The sequence below is a fragment of the Vombatus ursinus genome, unplaced genomic scaffold, assembly GCF_900497805.2.
Source record: "Vombatus ursinus unplaced genomic scaffold, bare-nosed wombat genome assembly UNPS02011334.1, whole genome shotgun sequence".
Classification (NCBI taxonomy): Eukaryota; Metazoa; Chordata; class Mammalia; order Diprotodontia; family Vombatidae; genus Vombatus; species Vombatus ursinus.
In genome coordinates, this window is record NW_020951112.1 from 7,683,461 (window position 1) to 7,707,745 (window position 24,285).

Genomic DNA, 24,285 nt, shown 5'->3' on the forward strand with positions numbered 1-24,285 from the left:
TGTGTGTGTGTGTGTGTGTGTGTGTGTGTGTGTGTGTGTGTGTGTGTGTAGAAAGTATTGGGGGGGGGGATTAACATTCAAAGCCAGTGCTCCAAAACTTAGCATAGCTCTTATATCTCCTCAGAGGCTGGGATTGGCACACCAGATGTTGAGAGCAAACATAATGTCCCATGACCGAGACACCCAAGGGAACCCCAAGAATAGCAAAAGAGGCAACAAGGAAACTCGTGGTTCCTGGTTAACAGGAACCCAGTTACCCAGAGATCACCTGGAATGCAGGAATGGTGAAGTCACTAGGAGTAGAAAAACAAAAGTCCTCCTGTGCCTCCGAAAACCAACTGCCAGGACGCATGGCTCCACTCAAGAACACCTTTCTTGTTTAGAGGATAATCATAGCTAACATTCATAAAGCACGGGGGCTCTAAACCTGGGGTCCACATGCTGGAGGACTGCGGCGAAACTTCAGGGGGTCTTGGAGAAAGAAATACATCGTAATTTCAATTTAATTGGCTTCCGTTGTAATACGATGTATTTTATTCTAAGCATGTAAGAACATTATGAGAAAGAGTCCACAGGCTTCACCAGACTGCCAAAAGGGTCAATGACATTAAAAAAAAAAAAAGACCAAACAGCAATTCGACATTTGAGAGGGCTTTCCAAATATTACCTTGTTTAATCCTCACAACAGTGCTGTTATTATCCTCGTTTTACACATGAAGAAACCAAGGCAGACAGAGGTTAAGTGATTTGCCCAGAATCCCACAGCGAGTGAGAGTTTGAGGCAGGGTCCACACTCTGGGGCTGCTGACTTCCAGTCCACTAAGACTTCCTCGGATCATGGCCTCAGTGGCCAACCAGCCCAACACCCTCATTTAACACCAGAGGCAAGAAAAACCCAGAGAGATTAGAGGTGGGGCTCAAAGCCAGCTCTTCTGACTCCAAAGCTGCTGCACTGCATACCACGCTCAGGGAGATGAATGATCCCATAGAGCTTAGTGATCATTTTGGTAAAGTTACCACCATAGTGCCTCAATGCCTATAATTTTGTTAAAAACTGCTATTAAATATTAACAATACATAATAATAGCAACAGATGAGGAGGAGGAAGGGAGGGGGGAAAGAAGAGGATAAGGACTATAATTATGACTTAATCCCAATTCAATTGCTAATTAATTAATGAATCTGTGGTTTTCTTAGGATAGGGAACTCTCAGGTTAAGAAGGTCTCTCTGCCAATGCAGGTCAGTACCTTCTCTGTAGTTTATACTCGGACAGAGCACAATTCTTTCTGATTATATCAACAAAAAGGCCAACTGGAGCCCAAATTGTCCTTTTTCCCATCAGCCATGACTCAGCCCTACCTTTTGTACCCAAGGCCATACATGTGCATGCCCCCGCACCCACTTGCAGACCCCAATCCCAATTCCAACATCGAAGAATATAACAGGCTGGCAGATAAAAGCCTGAACTCTTGTCTCCAGCTCTCTGCTCTCAGACTGAATTGGCTGACTCCCTCAGCTCCAAGGGGGCCTTTTCTTGTGGTTTGCAATGGGAATCTGTTATTCTCTGGCACTGAGAAGCTGCTGTATGTGAGAAGCCAAACCAAAATTAAGCAGCCAAGAACGGCTGAGTTTGGACCCTCCCATTGCCCATGGAAATGGAGTCAGTTGGGAGCAGGACCATGAGGGGGTCCTTCCCAGCCGTCCCTGGCCCGCTGCCCCAGCTACATTTTAATAGGCCATGTGCTGGACCTGTGTGCTCTCACCAAAACCAACAGCCTGTCTTTTGGCACTGGGCTAAGAGCTCGCCTGCCCCCCGGTTCTCTATAAACACTCGTGGTTCCTTTTAATTTAAAGTCTTCTGAAGTGTTAATAAAAATAAAATAAAACATGGCTCCCCAAATAAAAAATAATAATTCCCCATATTTCTTCCTACTAGGTAGAGGTGCTCTTAGCTAGGAGCCGAGTTATTTTAAAATACCCACCGTGACATCTGTGTTACAGGGATGAGGACAATCTGGGCACTCCAAGGACGTCCAGTCTCTGTTATTAGCTACCTGGCTGATGCTGGGCAAGTCACTTGACCCCTCTGAGGTCTTAGTTGCCCCCTCAATGAAAAAAAACAAAGAAGGGGGTGGAGGATAACGTACTAAGTTGCTTTCATTGCTAATCAGAGATTTAGAGATTAGGGTACAAGCATGGGAAGGGTACAAGCATTTATTAAGTGCCTACTATATGCCAGCACTCTGCTAAGCACTCTACACATATTATCTCATTTGATCCTCACAACAACCATAGAAGTAGGTGCTATTATTATTTCACACTTGAAGAAACTGAGGCAGATGTTGGTTAAGTGACTTGCCCAGAGTCACATAGTAAGTGTCTGAGACAGGATTTGAATTCCTGACTCCAAGCCCAGTCTTCTCTTCACTGAGTGATCTAGCAAGGAGTGTAGACTTATGGCTGGAAAGGATCTGAGAGGCCATCTAGCTCATCCCTCTCATTTTACAGATGGACAAACTGAGGCCCAGGGAGGGAAAGGTATTTGCTCAAAGTTACACAGACAGGAATGGGATGATAGGATCGAAGATTCAGAGCTGGAAGGGATTTTGGAGGTCATTGAGACCAACCCCTTCATTTTACAGATGGGGAAACTGAGAGAGGTGACCCTCTGTGGCCTTCACTTTCTCTCCCTCTTAAAAAGGAGGTGGGTTTCGTACTAAAGTCACAACCATGGGATGACCACAGAGTTGAAGCCAGAAGGACCATAAGATTATAGATTTAGAATTGGAAGGGGCCTGCCAGGCCACGGAATCCATCCCCTACACTTACGCTAAGGTCCTCCTCAACTCTGTGTTCTAGGATTCCTTTCAGCGCCAATAGCCTACGTTCTAGGTTCTGAAATTCTTAGATCCCTCCCAGGTCTTGACAGTCAATATCCCAAGGCCCCCTCCCCAGGACTGACATTCCATATTCTAGGTCTCCTTCCAGTTCCAACCTCTATGTTCTAAGGGTCCTGCTAGCTCTGACATTCTGTGTTCTAAGATCTAGGCTGACATTCCATGTCCCAAGGTTCTGTGTTCTAAGGTCCTTTTCAGCTGGGACATCCCATACCAAAGTCTCTCCCAGCTCTGATCTTTGTTGTTCTAGGGGTCCCACTAGCTCAGACAATCTGTGTTCTAAGATCGGACACTCCACGTTTCCAGGTCCTAACTAGTTCTGACAATTTGTGTTCTAAGATGCCGTCTAGCCCTGACATTCCAAGGTTCTTTTTAACTGTGTCATGCCTTACACCAAATCTCTCCCAGCTCTGATCTTCTTCATCCTGAGGGCCCTGCAAGCTCTGTCATTCTGTGTTCTCATGTCTTTTCCAGCCCTAATATTCTTTGGTTTCTCTGGTACCCCACATTTCCCCAAACTAGTGCCACTGCTTAGAACCATGATGCTGCTGTACTGTGTGAGGCACTAGGGATACAGAGACAATCATGAAACACTGCCTACCCTCTAGGAGCTTCTATTCTATTAGAGGGAGATGACATGTATATATATTAACATATATGTAAGGAGACCCGAGTTCAAATCCAGCCTCAGACACTCAGTAGCTGTGTGGCCCTGGGCAAGTCACTTAACCTCTGTCTTAACCTGTAAAGGAAATGGCAAACCACTCCAAGATCTCTGTCAAGAAAACTCCAAATGGGGTCACAAAGAGTCAGACATGACTGAAAAATGACTGAACAACAATACAAACATATATGAAATAAATACAAGAAAATTTGGAAGAAGGGAGCCCCTAGCAGCTGGGGAAGAGGTGTAGGGGGGAGATCCATAAAAAAGTATAAAGATTAATGGCAGCTAGGTGGTGCAGTGGATATAGCACTGCTTCTGGAGTCAGAAGGATCCGAGTTCAAATGCGACCTCAGACACTTACTAGCTATGTGACCCTGGACAGGTCACTTAACTCAGATTGCCTCAAGAAAAAATATAGGGTAAAGATCAATCAGTAAAGAGCAGGAATCAGTAAAAGTTTTATGTAGAAGATGCTTATGCTGAGCTTCAAAGGAACATAGGAATTCTAAAGAGCATAGATAAAGAGGGAGTGCATTCCAGACACAGGAAACTGCTCGTGCAAAAGCAGAGAGACAGGAGATAGAGGGTCATGTGTGAAAAATCCCAAGAAGGCTGCTTTGGCTGGACCTTAGTGTGAAGGGGTCAGAGTCACAAAACTGGGAAGAGGGATAAAATGGTTTGGAGGATCACGGTCAGAGACTGAGAGCTGGAAGGCCATCAGTCCAATCCTCTCGTGATACAGGTGAGGAAACAGAGACCTGGACAGGGTCAGTGTTTTATCCAGAAGGGGGATTTTACCCCAGGCCTTCGTGACTCTAAGTCTAGCCCCCCCTCCCCTTCCACACTCCTTTGCAAGGTCTCAAAACTAACATACGGCAGACAGCCAGGATTCCACGTCTAGTGCTCTTTCCATCAAACCCAACTGAGAAAGAAAATTTAAAAAAACAAAACAAACTTAATTGTTGCACTAAATCACTTGATTTCAAGGCAGACAGGCCCAGTCAGATCATCCGGTCCAAATCTTATTTTAGGTAAGAAAATGAATGCTAACCTTCAGCAGATTATGGAACACCTATCGGCCTTTGTAACTTCATTTTTAATGTTTTTGTGGTTCCGTTATATCTCCTGTAGAACTCTCTGAGTTCTAAACATATCCCTCTTCTCTTCACCTCATAACAAAAATTTTTTAATGAAGGTAAAATAGCAATTGAACAAAACCAACCCAACTAACCCAACAGAACTAAAATCCCATCGCATCAACCCCTCTGGGTGAGGAGTTGCTTCCTGCCCCAATCAGGGAGAGGCTCCCTCCTGGGAGGTAATGCTATCTAGAAGGAATCCTACTTTTAAAATAGCAAATCTTGCTTTACAAGGTTTCTTTTCAGTAACCCCAGGAGGCAGGTAGTACAAATATTATCATCCCCATTGTACAGATGAGGAAACCGAAGGTCAGAGTGACAGGTTGACTGCCACATTACTAACAGGCTCACTATTAGAACCCGGATCTTCTGATTTCAAATTCTGTATGTTCTACACAGCACTGCCTGCCTCAGCAGACTACTCCCCAGTGCAAAAAAAAAAAAAAAATGAAAAACAGATGATATAGATGGATATTAGAAAGATTGAAATTATTAAGTGTCTAACATGTGACAGGCAGCCTAGAGTAGTGGATCCAGTGACAAGCTTAGGAGCCAGAAGACTTGGGTTCAAATCCTGCTTCTGAGACATACTGTGTTACCCTAGGCAAGTCACTTAACTTACCAGTACTTTGAGCAATTTCCTAAGACTGGAAGTTGCAAACAAAGTATCAAAATGCATTGCTAGAGAGTTTCTTTCCCAGTGAAATTACAGGTCTATTTTTTTTTAAATGTGCCAGACCTTGAGGATACAAAGTAATTTTGTCATCAAGGAGCTCTAAACCTTCTACTCCAGCTGAGTCAAAGACTCGTGATGCAAAGGGTCTTTTCCATGGTCCTTTCAATGCATAAATGAATGAGGCATGAAGACCTTCTCTCTCTGCCAACCTCTCCATTTCTTAGTTAACTTTAATACCCGGCAAAGGATTCAGATTTGGGTCAGTTATATGTTAGCCGTCTTCCTAAAACCTGGACAGGGCTCATACAAGTTATAAATTCTGGACAGAAAATATACCTTGAGCATAAGGTGGGAGAAGAGGCCTCGTCTGAGTGAATATAACCCATTGGGATGTTAGGAGGAAAAGAGATGGGAGAGGATGGGGTAGGACTGGAGGCAATATTGTGAGACTGGAGAGGATGGGATGGATTGGGGGGATGGGATAGATGGAGTTGGATTGGAGGGAATATGTTGGGATTGAAGGGGATGGTATGGGAGGACATGCGGTAGAATTAGAGGACATGAGGCGAGATTGGAGGGGATGGGGTGAGATGAGACAGTAGATAGCAAAATGACACAGTTAAGACATCTGTCAGTTTGCCTTCATGGCCAACAGCAAACTTCAACAAATGAACCTCTCCATTTCTCCTGCCAATAAAAGCCCAGAAGCAAGAAAACTCATCCTGGCAAAACATGGATCTGTTGCGCTCCAGGCAGCAGTATGATGTAAGCGTTCATTTGGCAAGCTGGTTCAGGCTTTGGCAGCTGAGCATATCATATGGAGATATCCTCATAAACACAGGTTTTATGGCTGATGCTAAGTCTCCAGGCCCCATTCTGGTTTCTAAGCAACAAGCCTAGTTGGGGGGACGTGGGATGCGAGAAAATAAAAGTCACAGACTGTTAGGGGTAAAAGAGACATTACAACATAGGATGCTGGAACTCAGAAAGACCTTAGACTACAGAATATCAAGGCTGGGAAGGACCTTGGAATTGCTGTTGTTGTTATTCAGCTGTTTTAGTCGTGTCTGACTCTTTGTGACCCGTTTGGGGTTTTCTTGGCAAAGACACTGGAGTGGTTTGCCATTCCTTTCTCCAGCTAATTTTACATATGAAGACACTGAAGCAAAAAGGGGTAAGTGACTTGTCCAGGGTCAAACATCTATTACATGTCTGAGATCATATTTGAACTCAGGTCTTTCTAACTTCAGGCCGGGCACTCTATCCACTGTGCCACCTAGCTGCCAAGGAACCTTGGAATATAACAAGGAACCTTGTTATTTCTGGGGGGAACCTTAGAACACAGAATCTTAGAACCTGAAAAAGATCTTACAGCACAGAATGTCAAAACGTGAAGGGTCCAAGAAATCCAGTATGTCAGAGATGAAAGGGCTTTTAAAACAAATGAGATAATATATTTGTAAAGCGCCTGTTAGCATGGTGCTTGGTATACAGGAGGCATTTAATAAATGTTGGTTCCTTCTCCCCTGGAATGCAAACTGTCAGAGCCAGAAAGGGTTTTAGACAGAGAATGAATGAATGGATGAACAGTTTAAGGAACTCAGTCTAAATGGGAGGAAGAACCCACACCCAGGAGGGTTCAGCTGTGGCTATGGTCTGGAGATAGTAGCAGCAAGGCTAACAGTCAGGCTCAGTGGTCCTCCACCTTCCTGGAAGCATTGTAGTGAGATGCAGTAATTCATTTGTTACATCTACTCATCAAAGCAGTGTCACTGACAATGTTCTCTCTTCCACTGCTGTTGGGAAAGGCAAGTGAGGCCCAAGGATCATAGGGAGATGGGAGTTCTAGGCTCCCTTCTATCTGGGTGGGAATGGAAAGGGGTTTCAACATTCACCCAGGAGGATGAAGGGAAACTGGCAGGAAAGTCGGTGAGAAGGGGAAGTCCTGGTGAGATTTGACCCCTTCGCCTCTCTGGGCCTCAGTTTCCTCTCCTGTAAGATGATCAGGTTGGGCCTGATGATATCTAAGGGCTCTTCTGGCCTAAAGCAACTTTGATGGGTCCTGAACCCCCTGGCAGTTTGGTGAAGGCTGTGGATGTCTTCTCAGAATAATGTTTTTAAATGCATAAAATACAACACATGGGATTGTAAAGGAAGCCAAATATGTAACAGGGCAGTTATAATTTTTTTTTAAATCCAAGTTTATACACCCCAGGTTAAGAATGAACTCGAAGGTCTCTGAGGACTCTTGCTTCTCTTGTAAAAGGACCTTATCAGGGCCAAACAGCTCCATAAGATCAATCAGGACAACAGGCCCTTGGGCATTTTCCAGAGTCAGCTAAGACCACGCTCTTTGCCTGCCCTCTATCAATCAATATCGGCAAAAAACTCAGGCAACTTTCCAAAGGCCCCTCTAGTATTGTCCAAAACCTTGTAGCTGCTGCAATGGGAACAGAAATCCCCAAGTACACTGGGCGTGGATCAGGCCGGCCCAGAGAAGGCCAATGAGTACTTAGTTATTTCAGCCCCTTGGATGAGGCCCAGGCCAGCCCTCTGCCACAGAATTTTATGCAAATGGCGTTATTCCCTGATCACGATGGTGCCTCTGTCTTCCTCCCTTCCCCGCTATCACAATAAATTACGTTGTTGGTTAAAAATTTATTTTTCAGAGTGAAATAATTACACCCAGGACAGGCTTCATGACAAAGCACTCCATCAAAGGGATATATTATTAATACTAACGTTCTCCTGTCACAACTGCCCACTTAATTTGAAATGAATTATCCAATTAAGTGAGGAAGGGAAACTTTCTGCTTTCCAAGAAAATGCTCAGGCAGTGACTTTGCCTTGACCGTTCTTCCTCAGACCTCACTAATTAACGAAAGAGTTGTTTCATGAGGCCTTTGCTTGGTGGAAATGAGTGATGTTTTTGTTGGGAACACGGCAAGAAAGGGCATCTGTCCCACCTTTAACTCCTGATGGGGATAGAAGCAGCAAAACCTCTCAGCTGTAGCTTGTGCTTAACCTGTCACTGCAGAAAAGGAGGACCTGCAGTCCCAGATGTGAGGAAATACATTTCCTGCCTTGCATTAGACAGATGGGAAGGCTAGAGGTGCAGAATGGTGCATACACTGTTAGATAAAGTCACTGGGGTTTTTCTTAACTACGTAATTGTCAGAGGTGAGGGACATATCTGGAAATGACTTTGATGTGAAAAGAATGGAAGTGAGGGGAGGGAAGGAAGGAAGGAGGGAAGAAGGGAATTGGGGAAGAAGGGAAGGAAGGAGAGCAGAAGGAAGGGATGGAGGGAGAGAGGAAAGAAAGAAGGAAGGAAAGGAGGAGAGAGGGAGGGAAAGAGTAAAAGAGGGAAGGAAAGAAGGAGGGAAGGAAGAAGGGAGAAAAAGGAGAAGGGAGGGAAGGAAAGAGGGAGGGAAAGGGGAAGAGAGGGAAGAATAGAAGGAAGGAGGGAGAGAAAGAAGGAAGGAAGGAGGGAGGGAGGGGAAGGAAGGAAATTGGTACTCTCTCTCTGTTCCTCACACACACAGCACTCAATCTCCCAACCCTAAGCCTACGCATAGGCTTTCCTCCATGTTTGGAACACATTCTCTCTTCATCTCTACCTCAAAAAATCCCTCTCTTCATTGAAGAAGCAACTCAAATTCCACCTTCTAAACGGAGCCTTTCCTGACTTCCAACCACCAACCCCTCCCTCTCTCACTACCCTGTATTTACTCGGCCTATCTATTCTTTAGATTCTCATATATGTACATACTGTCTCCCCCGTTACAATGTAAGCTTCTTACCTGTAGAGACTGCTTCATTTTTGCCTTAGTATCCCCAGTGGTGGCACAAAACACATTTTAAAAATGCTTGTGGATAGACTGGTTCCATTTGCATTATTTCATAAAAGCCTTTCCATATTCCTTCTGTATTTTCCATCCTTGACAGCTAGACACTCTGAGAATCACACATACAGTCCCAAGAGTCCCCTCCTCCACACTGATGAACCATAACCACAGAGAAGACAAAACTTCCAGAAAGTACAGAAGAAATGGAGGCACGAGAGGAAGGCACCTGTATGACCTCAACCCAAACAGAAACAGCACTTGATGCCTCAGTTGAAAACCAGGTTATTATTTTCAGATCAGCAAACAGCCTTTTGCAAAGTACCACACCGGCTGGCACCATCCCCATTTCACAGTGGAAGTGCCAATGACAGAATCATAGAATCTCAAAGCTAGAAGAAGGTTCAGAGCCCAGATAGTTACAACTGATCCCTGAACAAGAACTCCTTTTTGCAGTGTGCCGAATAAGTAATCCAGCCTTTGCTTAAAGACCTCCAGTGAGGAAGGACTTGTGACCTCCTGAGGCAGCCCCTTCCACCTCTGGCCAGTCTCCCTGTTAGAAAGTTTTTCTTGACATTAAGTCGAAATCTGCCTTTTTTTTTTTTTTTTTTACAATTTTTACAACATTGTGCCTTAGACAGATGCCAAGCAGAATAGATCCAATGTCAATCCTCACAGTCTTGCAAAGCCCAGGGAATACCGCAAAACAATATCTAAGCAACCAAGATTCCACAAAATTTACAGGTACTGGAATCAACAAGAAGTGTCTTTAGAATATGTCTGTCAGTAAGCATTTATTAAACGTTTACTATGTGTCAGGCACTGTGCTAAGTGCTGAGAATACAAAGGAAGATAAGACAGTGCCTACCCCAAGGAGCTCACAATCTAATGGTCACGTACAAACAAGAAAATAGACAGGATAAACGGCAGATGATCAACAGAGGAAAGTGCTGGCATTAATGGGGTCAAGGTAAAGTTTCTGGTAGGAGGTGGGATTTTCACTGGGACTTGAAGGAAGTCAGGGAGGCCAGGAGGAGGAGATGGGGAGAGGGGTACTCCGAGCATGGAGCCATTAGATGAAGCCCGTTGTGAAGAACCCACGAAAGCCAGCAGGATTGCTGGATTTCAGTGGGTGGCAGCGAACAAGGTGTAAGAAGACTAGAAAATTAGAAAGGGGCCGTGTTATGAAGGGCTTTCAAAGCCAAGCAGTAGATTTTTGAATCCTGAAGGTAATAGGAACCCCCTGGAATTTATTGAATAGAGGGGGGATATGGTCAGATCTGTGCTTTGGGAAGATCACTCTGGTGGCTGAACAGAGGATGAATTGGAGGAGGGACCCACCTGAGGCAGGCAGCCCCAGCAGCTATTGCCATAGACAAGACATGGAGAGTCTGCACTGGGAGAGTAGTAGTGTTAGAAGAGGGACTGGGGCAAAAAGGAGAGCTGTTAGGAAGGCAAAAACGAGATCCCTCTCCTTTGGCCACTGTTAAAGAACTGGTGCATTTCAAGGAGTACCTATGGAGCTTTGAAACCATTTTATTGAGGGACTAATATTAACTGAATGAATGACTTCCCAGCATGGGAAAAGTCTCTTCCTCATGAACTGACTGTGAAAGATGGGATGGATTGGCTGAATTCATGAAATATAAATGGGGAGCTAATATTTAAAACAAATACTTTAATCCTCTTTCAAAATTAGCCCAGACACAGCTGCTTACGATGATTACTGATGTCAGTCTTTGAGCATGAGACTTCAAAAATGCAATTAGGAAGGCACTGAGCATTTAAATAGCTCCCACTATGTGCCATGCACTGTGCTAAATGCTTGACAAATATCACCTCATTTGATCAGTCTCTGTCAGAGAGAAGCACTAGTAATAATTAGCTGGAGGCAGCTAGGTGGCTCAGTGGATAGAGCACCAGGGCTGGAGTCAGAAGGATCAGAGTTCAAATCCAGCCTCAGATACTTCCTAGCTTTGTGACCCTAGGCAAGTCATTTCACCCTGTTTGCCTCAGTTTCCTCATTTGTAAAATGAGCTGGAAAAGGAAATGGCAGAGGACTGCAGTATCTTTGCAAAGAAAACCCCAAATGAGGTAAAGAAGAGTAAGACACGACTGAAACAACTGAACAACAAATAATTAATGGACGTTTATTTATCTGTTGTTTTCAGGTTGGCAAAACTCTAAATACATTATCTCACCTAAGCTCAAAAAACACCTTCCACGCTACTGCCAAAGGTGTTTTCATGGTATGAGGCCACTAGGTGGCACTGTGCATAGAGCACTGGGCCTGCAGTCTGGAAAACCGAGTTCAGATTTCACCTTAGACATTTATTAACTCTGTGATTCTGGGAAAGTCACTTAACATCTGGCTGCCTCACTTTACCCATATGTAAAATGGAGATAACAATAACACATACTTCCTATTGTTGTAGGGAGAATAAAACGTGATAATATTTGTAAAGAACTTTGCAAACTTTAGCATGCTATGTAAATGTGTCATTATCATTATTATTTTTCTAAAGTATAGCTCTATTTCAGTCCACTGCTCAAAAAGCTCCAATGGCTCCCTCTTGCCTCCAGGATCCAATGCAAACCCTTCTGTTTGGCATTTAAAGCCCTGGGTAATCTGGTTCCAGGCTACCATTCCAGGCTTAATATACACGAGTCCCCTTAACTCACTGGCCAACTCAGACACACCATTCCATCTCCATGTCTTTAGCCAGGCTGTGCCCCACATGCGGAATGCATTCCATCCTCATTCCACCTCTCAAAATCCAGTTCCCTTCCAAAATCAGTCCAAGTCTTACTTCCAAGAGGCCCTTCCAGATGGGCCCTGTCAAGGCCTCCCCCTACCCCACAGCGATTTTGTGTGTTTGTGTGTATTTCATCTATTTCGTGTATATTTCTCCAGTGCTTAGCACAATGACTGGCACATAGTAGGCACTTAATGAATACTTATTGGCTGATTTTGTAATAATCATACATATACATGTTGTCTCCTCCTATAGCATACAGGTCCCTAGAGGGCATTTTTGTCTTCATAATAGAGCACCTGGCACGTAGTAAGTGCTTGCTAAATGCTTATTAATTGGTGAATTGATTAGAAACTCCCTCTATCAATACAGACAAGGAAAGCAGCAACTCCTTGGTAATTAATGTATTCCAGAACTGTGGGGAAAACCACTAGTGTGTCAGAGGCAGAACTAGAACCCTTATCTTGCCAACTCCCTTTAATCCTCTTTGACAGGCTACTTCTTGAATAACAAACTCAGTGGTATTTTACTGCCCGAGCTCAGAACGTTTTTGCCTTGTTCAACCCCACGAGAAAGTAGTCATTTCCTCCCTCTGCCCCAGCTGGTCTCGGTGCAAGCCAAGGGCTTACCTTATCGTAGTAGTACCGCAGGGCGCGGCTCAGCTTGTCGTAGTTCATATTTGTCTTGTTCTTGCGCAGTCCCCACAGTTTGGCCACCTCTTCTGCCTTGAGAAGCTTGAATTCACCATCATTGGATGTCCAACAGATTAAGTGCTCATGCTTCTGGTCCAGCAGCAACTGCAACAGGAACTGCCACAGCGTGATTGCACTCTCCATACCTGGAGGGACAGCAAGCAGGCAAAGGTCAAGGGTAGCCAGCTGGCACTTGTAGCCCATTCTCGAGCTCCAATCAAGAGAACTTCAAAAGCAACCATTGCTAGTACCTCCCCTGGGAAGAGTAATGGAGGATTGGGTGCTGAAATTTTTTTTTTAATTGCAAATCTTAAGCATAGGGGGCATAGTAGCTAGAGCACTGGACCTGGAATCAGGAAGACCTGAGTTCAAATCCAGCCTCAGACACTTACTAGCTATGTGACCCTGCTCAAGTCACTTTAACCACTGTATGCCTCAGTTTCCCCATCTGAGAAATCTGGGATAATAAAAGCACCCACACCCAAGGTTGTTGCGAGAATCAAATGACATAACGTATGCAAACTGCAAGGTACTTGTATATACATTAGCTATCATTATTACCATTGTTGTTGTTATTGTCATTATTATTTTTATAGATACATGATAACACATCCCTTATCCTCCTGCTGCCAGTGTTTCCCCCATGGAATTAACTTGTAACACACACACACACACACACACATATACCCACACATATACATATCGATATACACATATCCACATGTATATACATATATTATATGTATACACATATGTACATATGTATATATACACATATGTACATGTTCCCCCTTCCCCACACCACATAGACACATGCCCACCCACCCACCCACTCCTACCATGTGAATTTCTTGAGATCAGGGACTGTTTCATTTTGTTTTTAGATACCCTCTCTCCCCCATCCCAGTGTCTGGTACATAGTGGGTGCTTAATAAATGCTTATTGACTGATTGAGTTAGTCCATTAATCAAAAAATATTTATCAAGCACCCACTATGTGTAAGGCACTGTGCTAGCAGCTGGGGACAAAAGTAACAAAGAATGAATTGATTGATGCTTGTGAAGAGGCAGCTATGTGGTGCAATAGTGAAAGAATTGGACCTGGAGTCAGGAAGACCTGAGTTCAAATCACGTCTTGGAGACTTACTAACTGTGTGACCCTGGGCAAATCACTTAACCTCTGCCTCAGTTTCTTTCTCTGTAAAATGGAGATAATACTAGCACCTACCTCCCAGGTCTGGTGCCAGGTTAAAATGAGACAATATTTATAAAGTGCTTTGCAAACCTTAGCATGTCAGTTAGATATTAACTACTATTATTACAACTTACGGAGTACAGTCTTGCACTGGATTCAACAATTCGGAGTTGGAAGAGACTTTAGGAATGAACTTCAGAGACCCTTCATTGCTTCTACATGTTCAGGAAGCCTTTCCTGACCCTCCATTAATTCTAGCACCTTCCCTCTGTTCGTTCTTTCCAATTTATCCTGTATATGTCTTATCTGTATGGAGTTCCCATGTTGTCTCCTCCATTAGACTGTAAGCTCCTTGAGAGCAGGGACCGTCTTTTACCTTTTTTTTTTGTATCCCCAGTGCTTAGCACAGTGCCTGACACATAGTAGATACTTAATAAATGTGAATTAATTGACTTACTAACCTTTAGGATCAACTATAAACTTCTTTTGGGGGCATTTAAAGCCCTCCATAATTGGGATTTAATGGACTTTTCCAGACTCATATTCCTTATTCCTCTTCATACACTCTTCCAGACAAACTGGCTGACACTGTAGGTAGTTTAATATAACTAGGTAGGTATATATAAGAGTGCTGTCCCCACTTTACAGATGAGAAAACCAAGGCTAAGGCAGTTAAAGGTACTCATCAAAAGTTACAAAATAATCTACAAGCAGATGCGATCAGCAGCAGGGACACACACAAAAAAAAAGACTCCACAAAGAAATGGAGTGAAAAAGGCCCTGGACTTTATTTTTGGGTGACCCTAGTTCAAATTCCACTTTGCTGTGAAGCCGTGACCACAGCAATCTTAATCTGTTTTCTCATCTGTAAAATTCCATTTTACCAACACCTATGATGTGCCTATTATGTGAAAGACATTGAGAGGCAGGATGGGGCAGTGGATAGAGAGGGTCACAGACAGGCAGGCCCAAGTCTCACCTGTGATACTGACATAAGGCAGGTAGTAACCCTCGGGGACAGGGGTTTTTAACCTTTTTTATGTCTTAGACCCTTTTGGCAAACTGGTGAAGCCTACAGCCTCTTTCTCAAAATCATGTTTTTAAGTGTACAAAATACAATACATAGGGTAACAAAGGAAACCGATTACATTGTAATTATCCAAATATTTCTGGAGATGAGTTTTACAGACCCCAGAATTAGGAACCTTTGCTCTAAGACTGTCAACTGCAGGGCGGTTGCCAACATCCACTAGTGTAAGGAATTTATTCACTGGGAGCTTCCTATATCAATCACATTGCATGTAAGCCCTGTAATAATGACGGCACCAACCTCCCTGGGCTGATCTGAGGATCCCACATCTATAGCTGGACGGGACTTATCTAGTGCAACCCTTTCATTTTACAAATGGGGAAACTGAGGGCCCGAGAGGTTAAGTCCCATGTAACTATTAAGTCACAAAGCTGGTAAATGGAAGAGCTGACATCTGAACCTGTGTTCTCTGACTCTAGAGCCCTCTTCACTATGCGGACAAACATCCAAGGAATAATTAGCCGCGTGGTCTTAGTTCTAACCCAGTGTTGCACCATTAGTGTGCCCAGGCTAGATGGAGAAGAACAGAAGGGACAGAGCAGGGAGCAGTGAAGTGTGGGCTAGGACTTAACACAGCTGCCCTGGGAACCCCCACCCTCACAGCTTCCATCCACACTTAGGAACCACAGTCCTAGGATTAAGATCTGAATCTGATGACTCACCATAGGTAACATCCTCTCCACCTGAGATGACTCACTCACTGTCTCTGGCTTCTTCTTTCTAAGGCAGGTTACGGCCCACAAGTTGGCAGTTCATTTTTTCCTTTCCTTGAGATTACACAATCTACTCCTTTACTCAGAACCCAGCGGTAGGGGCCTATCATGATCCTCCAACCACATACATCTTTACTGCTCAAGATCCCTCTGACACATAGGCCATATGAGGCTGACCACATAATTACTGATTCATAGAGTGAGTGAGATATTTGGCCAGGGAAACAGGAGATCCCTGCGTTCCAATGCTGTGTGACCCAAAGTTAATCTTTAATTTCTCTGAATCTCACTTTCTTCATCTGTAAATTAAGGGTAATGTTAATTCTGGTGCCCACTTCTTAAGGCTGCTATGAAAATCAAATGAGATGAGGACAAAGGTTGTTGGGTTGTTTGTTTTTGAGGCAATCAGGGTTAAGGGACTTGCTCAGGCACACACAACTAGTACCTGTCTGAGGTTAGATTTGAACTGAGGTCCTCATCACTCTAAGGCCATGCTCTATCCACTGAGCCACCAAGGTACCCTGGCTCAAAGGTTTTTGAAAGCCTTAAATCTCTGTGGAAATGCCAATTATTCTTACTTCCCTGTGAGGTTACACAATGAGCTATGGGAATCTTAATGACTTCTTCCCACCCCTTTCATCTGACACAGAACAGAAGAACTGAATGGGATAGCCGGACTAAGATGGGAGCAGCAATGTGGTATCATAGAGAGGGACAGGTCTAGACTCCAAGGGCCTGTGTTCTAATCCTCGTGCCCTCCCCAACCTGACTTCTCTGGGACCCATTTTCTTCATCTATAAAATAACAGGCTTAGAATCAATAGCCTCCAAGGTCCTTTCTTCCTCTGATCTTCTTTGCCCCTGCCTTCTCATGGATCATAGATTTAGAGCTGTAAAAGAGTTTTTTGTAAAGAATCTAAAATGTGAAATTTTATTTGTAAAATGTAAAAATTGTTTATAAAAATGTAAAATTCACTTTATAGAAGACTTACAGGCCCAGAATGGTTAAGCAGTTTGCCCAAAGTCACACAGGGAATAAAAGCAGCATTTGAACCCAGGGCCTCTGTTCCTGGAACAAGTATACTTTCCACTGTATCATGCTACTCACTTAGTTTAAAAGTAGTTTTTAGTAAAATTATGTGTGTATATATATATATATATATATAAATGTATATATTTTAATGCCATGAATGACGAAGTTCCAGAAGGCAGTCCACAAAAGATTGGGATAGCAGGAAAGACAGTGAAAGTTTCCAACTCCTCAAGCCTATAATTGGTTTGTGTAAAGAGAAGAAATCAAAGTCTACTTTTCTCCAGGGGTCTCTCGTCACTTATCACCCATAGCAGACCCCAGGCAGTTGTCAATGCAGTTTTCCAAGGTCTACCAGGTAATCTGAGACATTTAGGGCAGAGTCAAATGTATTTGGCCTAGCAAGTCTCTGACTACTAGAAACTGTTTCTCCTGTGTCCCTATTCTCTGGTCTTGCTGACCTAGACTTGGCTACTGTAGGCTGGGTGTAAATAATTCACAATGTTTAACCTAGTGCCTTGACACTGGGGTCATCAGTTACCCAGCCAGCCTCCCTTTCTGCTGAGTCTCTAAACTATCACTTCCTTATTTCTCATGAACCCCAAGTGTAGATGTGGGTCAGTGATAGTAGCTGGAGAGAAAGGGATAGAAAAGGAAATACATTTGAAACAAGAGCCCAATGGGTACCTATAACAACATGCTAACTTTAAAGCTACTGGGGATACAGAATACACGCATTTCTAGAGGGGCAGTTAGGTGGTACAGTGGATGGAATACTGGCCTTGAAGTCAGGAGGACCTGGGTTCAAATCCAGCCTCAGACACTTCCTGGCTGTGTGACCCTGGGCAAGTCACTTCACCCTGTTTGCCTCAGTTTCCTCATCTGTGAAACGAGCTGGAGAAAGAAAGGGCAGATCATTCTAGTATCTTTACCAAGAAAAACCCCAAATGGAGTCATGAAGAGTTGGACAGGACCAAATAACAAGGCTCAGCAGGAGAGCTAGCAGGAAATGATTGGTATAAAAACAAGAGGCAACAATAAGATTTGAAAACAGAAAGATAGGGTTCAATTACTCTGAGGTCCCTTCTATCTCCAATCTATGACCTAGGATCAATCAACAGTTACTGAGGGCTCACTACCTACTTCAAAGCAACTCTCTGCAGAGGACCAAAGCACACTCAGGTGTCATTAATGTTTCCAAGGAATGCTCTAAATTCTCTCCTTCGTGATTGAGTGGGTGCTAGCTACCTATGCTCTCCTGGGCACAACAAAGGCTCACACCTGGATTTGGACACAAGGGGACGTGAGTTCAAATCCTGTCTCCGACACTGTCTGCATGACTTTGGGGAACTCAATTCCCCTCTCTGAAACTCAGTTTCCTCATCTGTAAAATGAAGGGGGGTGAATTAGATTAGTCACTGGGGTCTCTTCCAGCTAAGAATTCGTAATCCTCTGGGCCTCAGTCTCCTCACCTGTAAAATGAGCAAGTGAGACTACCAGAGATTCTTAACCTGGAGCCCAGAAACTTTTAAAAAGATAATTAAATATTTTAATAAATATATTTCAATATCATTATTTCCTGTCCTAATCCTATGACTTTTCTTCTTTTAAAAATATAATTCTGAGAAGGCATCCTTAGGATTCCTAGGACAGCTAAGGGTGCCGTGCCTCACAAAAAGGTGAAGAATCCCTGGACTGAGAAAGCCTTCCCAGCTCCACAGCCCATGACTCTGCCAGGCATTCAACAGGGAAAATCTTCACTATGTTCCAAGCACTGTGGTAAGCACTAGGGATCAGAGAAAAAGCGAAAGCTGACTGTCCTCATGGAGCTGACATTCTGACAGGGAGATGATAGTGCATAGAAACTAGATGGGAGGCAGCGGCCATCTGGATCAGGACTGTGACCATAGATTCTGTCTTGCCCCAAATCTGCCAAGGTCCAGAGCGCCCCCACATCAGGCCAGGGCTCTCCCCGCTCTCGATAGCCATTCCTCCCCCCCCCTTTCTCCCTCTCTTCCTCTCCTCTCTTCTCTGTGTGTTTCTTTCCTACACACACCCTACCTCTCTCTCCCTTTCTTTCTCTGGCCCTCTCCTCCATCTTCTCTGTCTGTCTGTCTCAGTTCATCTCTCTCTCTCTCTCTCTCTCTCTCTCTCTCTCTCCTCCCCTCTCCTTTCTGTGTCTCTCTGTGTTTCTCTTACATATACACACACACACACACACACACACCCCTGCCCTCTCTCTCCCTTTCTTTCTCTGACCTCTTTCAGCCCCTCTGTCTATCTCTCTGTCTGTCTGTCTCTGTCTCTCTCTCCTCTCCTCCCCTCTCCTCTCTGTTTTTCTGTGTGTGTTTCTCTTACACACATACACATACTCTCTCTCTCTCTCTCTCCCCCTTTATTTCTCTCGCCCTCTCTTCCACCCCCTCTGTCTGTGTGTCTCTGTCTCTCTCCCTCTCTTCTGTGTGTGTGTGTTTCTCTCCCCTCTTCACACACAGCCTCTCCCTGTTTCTTTCTCTGGCCCTCTCTTCCACTCTCTCTGTCTCTGTCTCCCTCCCCTCCCTCCCCCCCTCCCCTCTTTTTCCCTCCCTCCCTTCACTGGAAGGAGAAGAGATCAGAAAATTGCGGAGAGCAGAGGGACAGAGAATATGGGACAGACAATCCAAAGCTAGTCGTCTCTCTTCCGCCTGTGCTGTGCTGTGCCTACCACAAGATGGCACAAGGCAGCTTAGTATGGAGGGAGGGTGAGCTTGAACGCCAATCTCCAGTCTAGACTGAGTTGTCTCAGCTTTTCCTTTTCATGGAACCTGTTAGAGATTTTGGCAGGATCAGAAGATCACAGATTTGGAGCAGGAAGGGGCCCATCTAGTCCAACCTTTTCATTTTACAGATGAGGAAACTGAGGCTCAGACTGACCTGCCTGAGGTCACACAGGGAATAAGGAGCAGATCTGGGATTTGGAGGAGGAACCATAACGTTCTTTTCATTGGACCATGCTGCCTCCTTTTTTCTTTCATTTGACTGCTAGTATCAGAGATGAAACATGGCATGTTGGATTGGAAGCCAAAAGGACCTGAGTTTGAATCCTGCCTGTGATGCTTTCCATCTCTGTGACCTTAGGCAAATCACCTTCCTTTCTAGGCCTCAGTTTCCTCATCTGCAAAATAAATAAGGAGTTTGGACTGGATAACTCCTAAGGCGCCTTTCACCTTTAAATCTATTGATACCATTTAGGTAATTGACTTAACATTTCTGGTCCTCCATTTCCTCATCTGTAAAATGAAGAGACTGGAATAGATGGTCTTTGAGGTCCCAGCTCTAAATCTATTTGTTTCATCATAGAAAAAGATATAGGACCTGGTCCTTCAGTCAGAGGAGCTGGGTTCAAATATCACCTCACCTGTGTGACCTTGGGCAAGGTGGCCTTTGCCTACCTTTGTAAATCTCAGCCTTCTTATCTGTAAAATGGGGAAGTGAACAAGATGGCCCTCTGAGGTCCCTTCAGCTCTAAATCTTCATGCATTTAGAGCTGAATAGAGCATTAGAATGGTCACTTAGTGCAACCCCCTCATTTTACAGATGGGGAAACTGAGGCACAGAGAAAGGAAATGGTTTGCCCAAATTCATAGTCTATCATTAATTTTTCTCTCTGTTCTGTCTGGACATATAAATATATATACATATGTATGTATATGTGTATGCATTGTTTCCCTTATTAGAATGTCCAAATAGGGATTCTTTCTCTCACTCTATTTGTATCCCTAGCACCTAGAACAATGTCTGGCATATAGCGGGTACTTAAGTAATGCTTGGTGACTGAATGATTGCTCATGTAAGAAAGTGACATTCACACCTCTTTCCTTAAGGTTTTGTGCTGCAAAAATGAAAGAAACCAGCAAACCTAGAGCATTACCCAATGAGAGAGGGAAGGAAGAATCTAATCTTCCAAAATACAAAGAAAGTACATAGTGTATCCCCATGAAATATTTATTTTCTGGTTGTTAAAATCCACACCTTAATTTCTCATGCCACTCTGTCACTAGGAACGTGGGGCTGATTTTCTACATTCCCTACCATAAATTCTGAAATCAGACAATGGCTCTCATGAACACAAATTGACCACACAACTCCCTATCAAAGTTCAATCAATCACAAAGCATTTATTTAGTACTTGGTATATGCAAGGTATAAGGGAAAATTAGAAGATGTGAAAAAAGAGTTATCTAAAGAAAAACAAACATCTAAGGAAAAACTAAAACTGCATGTTATGTAATTGTAAGAACCAAGAGTGGACCCAAAGAAAAGATGAGAAAACACACCTCACCCCCTTCTTTGCAGAGGTGGGAAACTATGGGTGTGTAACATTGCATATACTGTGGGACTCCACTGATGTGTTGGTTTTGAAATGGCTTTCTATCTAGCTTTCTTTCTTTCTACAAAGGATGGTTTGCTGGGGAGGAATGTATTTGGAAAAGAAGGTGATGTAAAAATAAAAAACGTCAATAAAAACAGGAAGGAAGGAAAGGAGGGAGAGAGAAAGGAAAGAGAAATAGAAAATAAAAGAGAGAAAGGAAGAGAGGAAGAGAAGAAAGAAGAGAAAGAGTGAAAGAGAGAGAAAGGAGGAAGAAAGGAAGGAAAGAAAAAAGAGAGGGAGAGATAGAAAGAAAGAGGTAGGGAAGGAAGGAAGAAAGGAAGAAAGAAAGAAAGAAAGAAAGAAAGAAAGAAAGAAAGAAAGAAAGAAAGAAAGAAAGAAAGAAAGGAAGGAAGGAAGAAAGAAAGAAAGAAAGAAAGAAAGAAAGAAAGAAAGAAAGAAAGAGAAAGAAAGAAAGAAAGAAAGAAAGGAAAGAAAGAAAGGAAAGAAAGAAAGAAAAGAAAGAGAGGGAGGGAGGGAGGGAGGAAGGAAGGAGGGAAGGAAGCATTTCATCAAATCAAAGAAACCCAAAGGGTCTATATTTGAAGCTGGGAATGACCTTCAGAGTGATCCAGTCCAGGACCTTCACTTTACAGATGGGGAGACCGTCTGGAAACCCAGAGAGTTAAAGAGACTAGCCCCAAATCACACAACAGTGAAACACAAATCAGGGTTTTAAACTCTGACACGCGCTCTCGTTCCAGACCCAGCACCTCCACCACCATTCCATGCCTCCTGCTGCCTCTCTTAAACTCATGACAATCTAGAATCCGCCAAAAACACTTAGATATCTTGAAAGGCACTTCAGTAACTCAGAAGAGAATATTTTTCAAAGAACTGGTGATCAAACATGTCTAAGTTCACTATAAAAAATGTTTCCCATATACTAAAATGAATTCTATGGATTCTTCTTTCCTGTTGTTGTTGTTTAAATCATTCCTTTGGTGGAGGAACTAAGATTATGCAAAACCATTTTCAAAACAGGTTGTAATCACTGTCACTGATTACACCCCTACATATTGCTCATCTGAGATGCTCATACTCATAATTGTTCCTGTTCTATTCCAAACTCTTTAGAGGCACTGATATAGATCCTACGTTTAAAAAGCAAAGTGATTTTTGTGGGAAGCGCACTAGGACTGTGGAAAGGACAAAGAACCCGGATGTGGACGCTGCCTCCAACACCTCCTGGCTGGGTGGTGCTGGGCCAGTCACCTCCTCCCTCTGGGCCTCAGTTTCCTTCTTTATGAAACGAGAAGGCCCAGTCAGACTAACATTCTGTTCAAAAGAAATATGGGAGATTGCTAAGCTGATCCTGGCTGTATACCAGAATGGCCCTTTTGTTGTTAATCAGTCATTTCAGTCACTTCAAATTCCTCATGACCCCATCTGGGGTTTTCTTGGCAAAGATACTGGAGTGGTTTGTCATTTTCATCTCCAGCTCATTTGACAGATGAGGAAATTGAAGTAAATAGGGTTAAGTGACTTGCCCAGGGTCACACAGCTAGTCCGTGTACAAGGCCAAATTTGAACTCATGAAGATAAGTCTTCCTGACTCCAGGCCTGGTGCTTTATCCACTTAGCTTCCCCAAAGGGCCCTTAGAGGTCAAGTTCAACTTTTTTTTTTTCCCCCTTAATAGTATTTTTTCCCAATTACATGTAAAAATAGTTTTTAACATTCATTTTTGTAAAATTTTGGGTTCCAAATTTTTCTCCCTCCCTCCCTCACCTCTCCCCCAAACAGCAAACAATCTGTATAGGTTATACACATCAAGCCCAATATCTTCATTTTTTCAGGTGAGGAAACGAAGGGCCCTTAGAGGTTAAGGGCCCTTGAAGATCATCTAGTCCAACCTCGTGGTTCTGCAGAAAAGAAAACTGAGGCCCAGAGAGGTGAAGGGACCCTTACAGATCATCTAGTCCAAGCCCCTCATTTTACCATTGAGGCAACTGAGGCACAGAGCGGTAAGGCAACATGGCAAAAGACATTCACAGTGAATTAGAAGTGGGATTCCAACCCACATTTGACCCCAAAGGCAGCATTCTTTTTGGGCTATACCTGGCTGCCTCCAGACGATTCCTGCCCACTCCAAATACACCCACATCTGGAGACCAGGCAGGCAGCAGGAATCTGGGGACTCAGCTAGTTTACTCACTGCTTGGAGCTATTGGCAAAAGGAGACTTCCCTATCGAGATCATGCTTCTAGCTTCCCTGCCAGCAGTTTTTTATTTGTTATCCCCCACCTTAGAAAGATATGAACAAAAAAGTCTTTCCTTCATTCTTCCTCCCTGGACAAAGACACTGGACTTGGGGTCAGAAAGACCTGGGTTCAAATCCCAACTCAGACACTAACTAGCCATGTGTCACCTTGGGCAAGTCATTTAACCTCTGTTGGCCTCCAAGACCATTCTGGATCTGAGAGAACAGATAGTGTGATGAAACACTTCAGTGAAAAGATGGGGTGCTCTTCCAAAGAGAGTGTATTTCCAAATATATAAAGTACCTCGTTGACACAAATCTCTATATAATAATAAGCTATTACTGTTATTGTTTTTATTTGTCTAAATTCTCTTACTTCCCTCAGTATAGTGAAAGTACCTTCATAATAGGGACCCATCTTTCTTTTTTAAAAAATGCATTTCTATTTTTTTCAATTAACAAAAGTCTATGGCTTTTCCCTACCTCCTCCTGCCCCCTAGTATTGCAGTCGGCGGGGGGGGGGGGGAAGGCAAAACCCTTGTAGCAAACACAGAGTTGAGCAAAACAAATCCCAGCATTGGCCAGGTCCAAAAAGTATGGAAAGATCTCCATGAACTGATGCAGAGTAAAGTAAGCAGAACCAAGAAAACAATATATGTAATGATCACAACAACAATGGAAATGGAAAGAACCAAACAAAAAAGTAAAAGTGAACATAGCAAAATTATAAAGATTAAGTAGGACTCAAATTAAGAAATAGGAGAAGATCCTCCCGAACCACCCTTTTGTGGGAGCGTTACACTTGGCTTATATTGTCAGACTTTTCCAATGTATAGATCAATTGCAATGGTTTTTTTTTTTCTTTTTCCTTTTTTGGTCTTTAAAAATGCTAATTTTCATATAGGATTCTCTGAAAGGAAGAGATGTACTGGAAATAACTCTGATAATATAAAAAAGAAAAGGCATCATGATAACAG

At 43.4% G+C, this 24,285-nt stretch overlaps 1 protein-coding gene across 1 annotated transcript in view; it reads right to left on the reverse strand.

Annotated features, from left to right (window-relative positions):
* ELK3 (ETS transcription factor ELK3) overlaps positions 1 to 24,285 on the reverse strand; it is a 93,483-nt gene that overhangs the window by 29,087 nt on the left and 40,111 nt on the right. The window contains exon 2 of the mRNA XM_027855797.1: positions 12,611 to 12,819. Within this exon, the coding sequence (XP_027711598.1) occupies positions 12,611 to 12,817 (207 nt within the window). The 5' untranslated portion in view covers positions 12,818 to 12,819. The remainder of the gene's footprint in view (positions 1 to 12,610; positions 12,820 to 24,285) is intronic.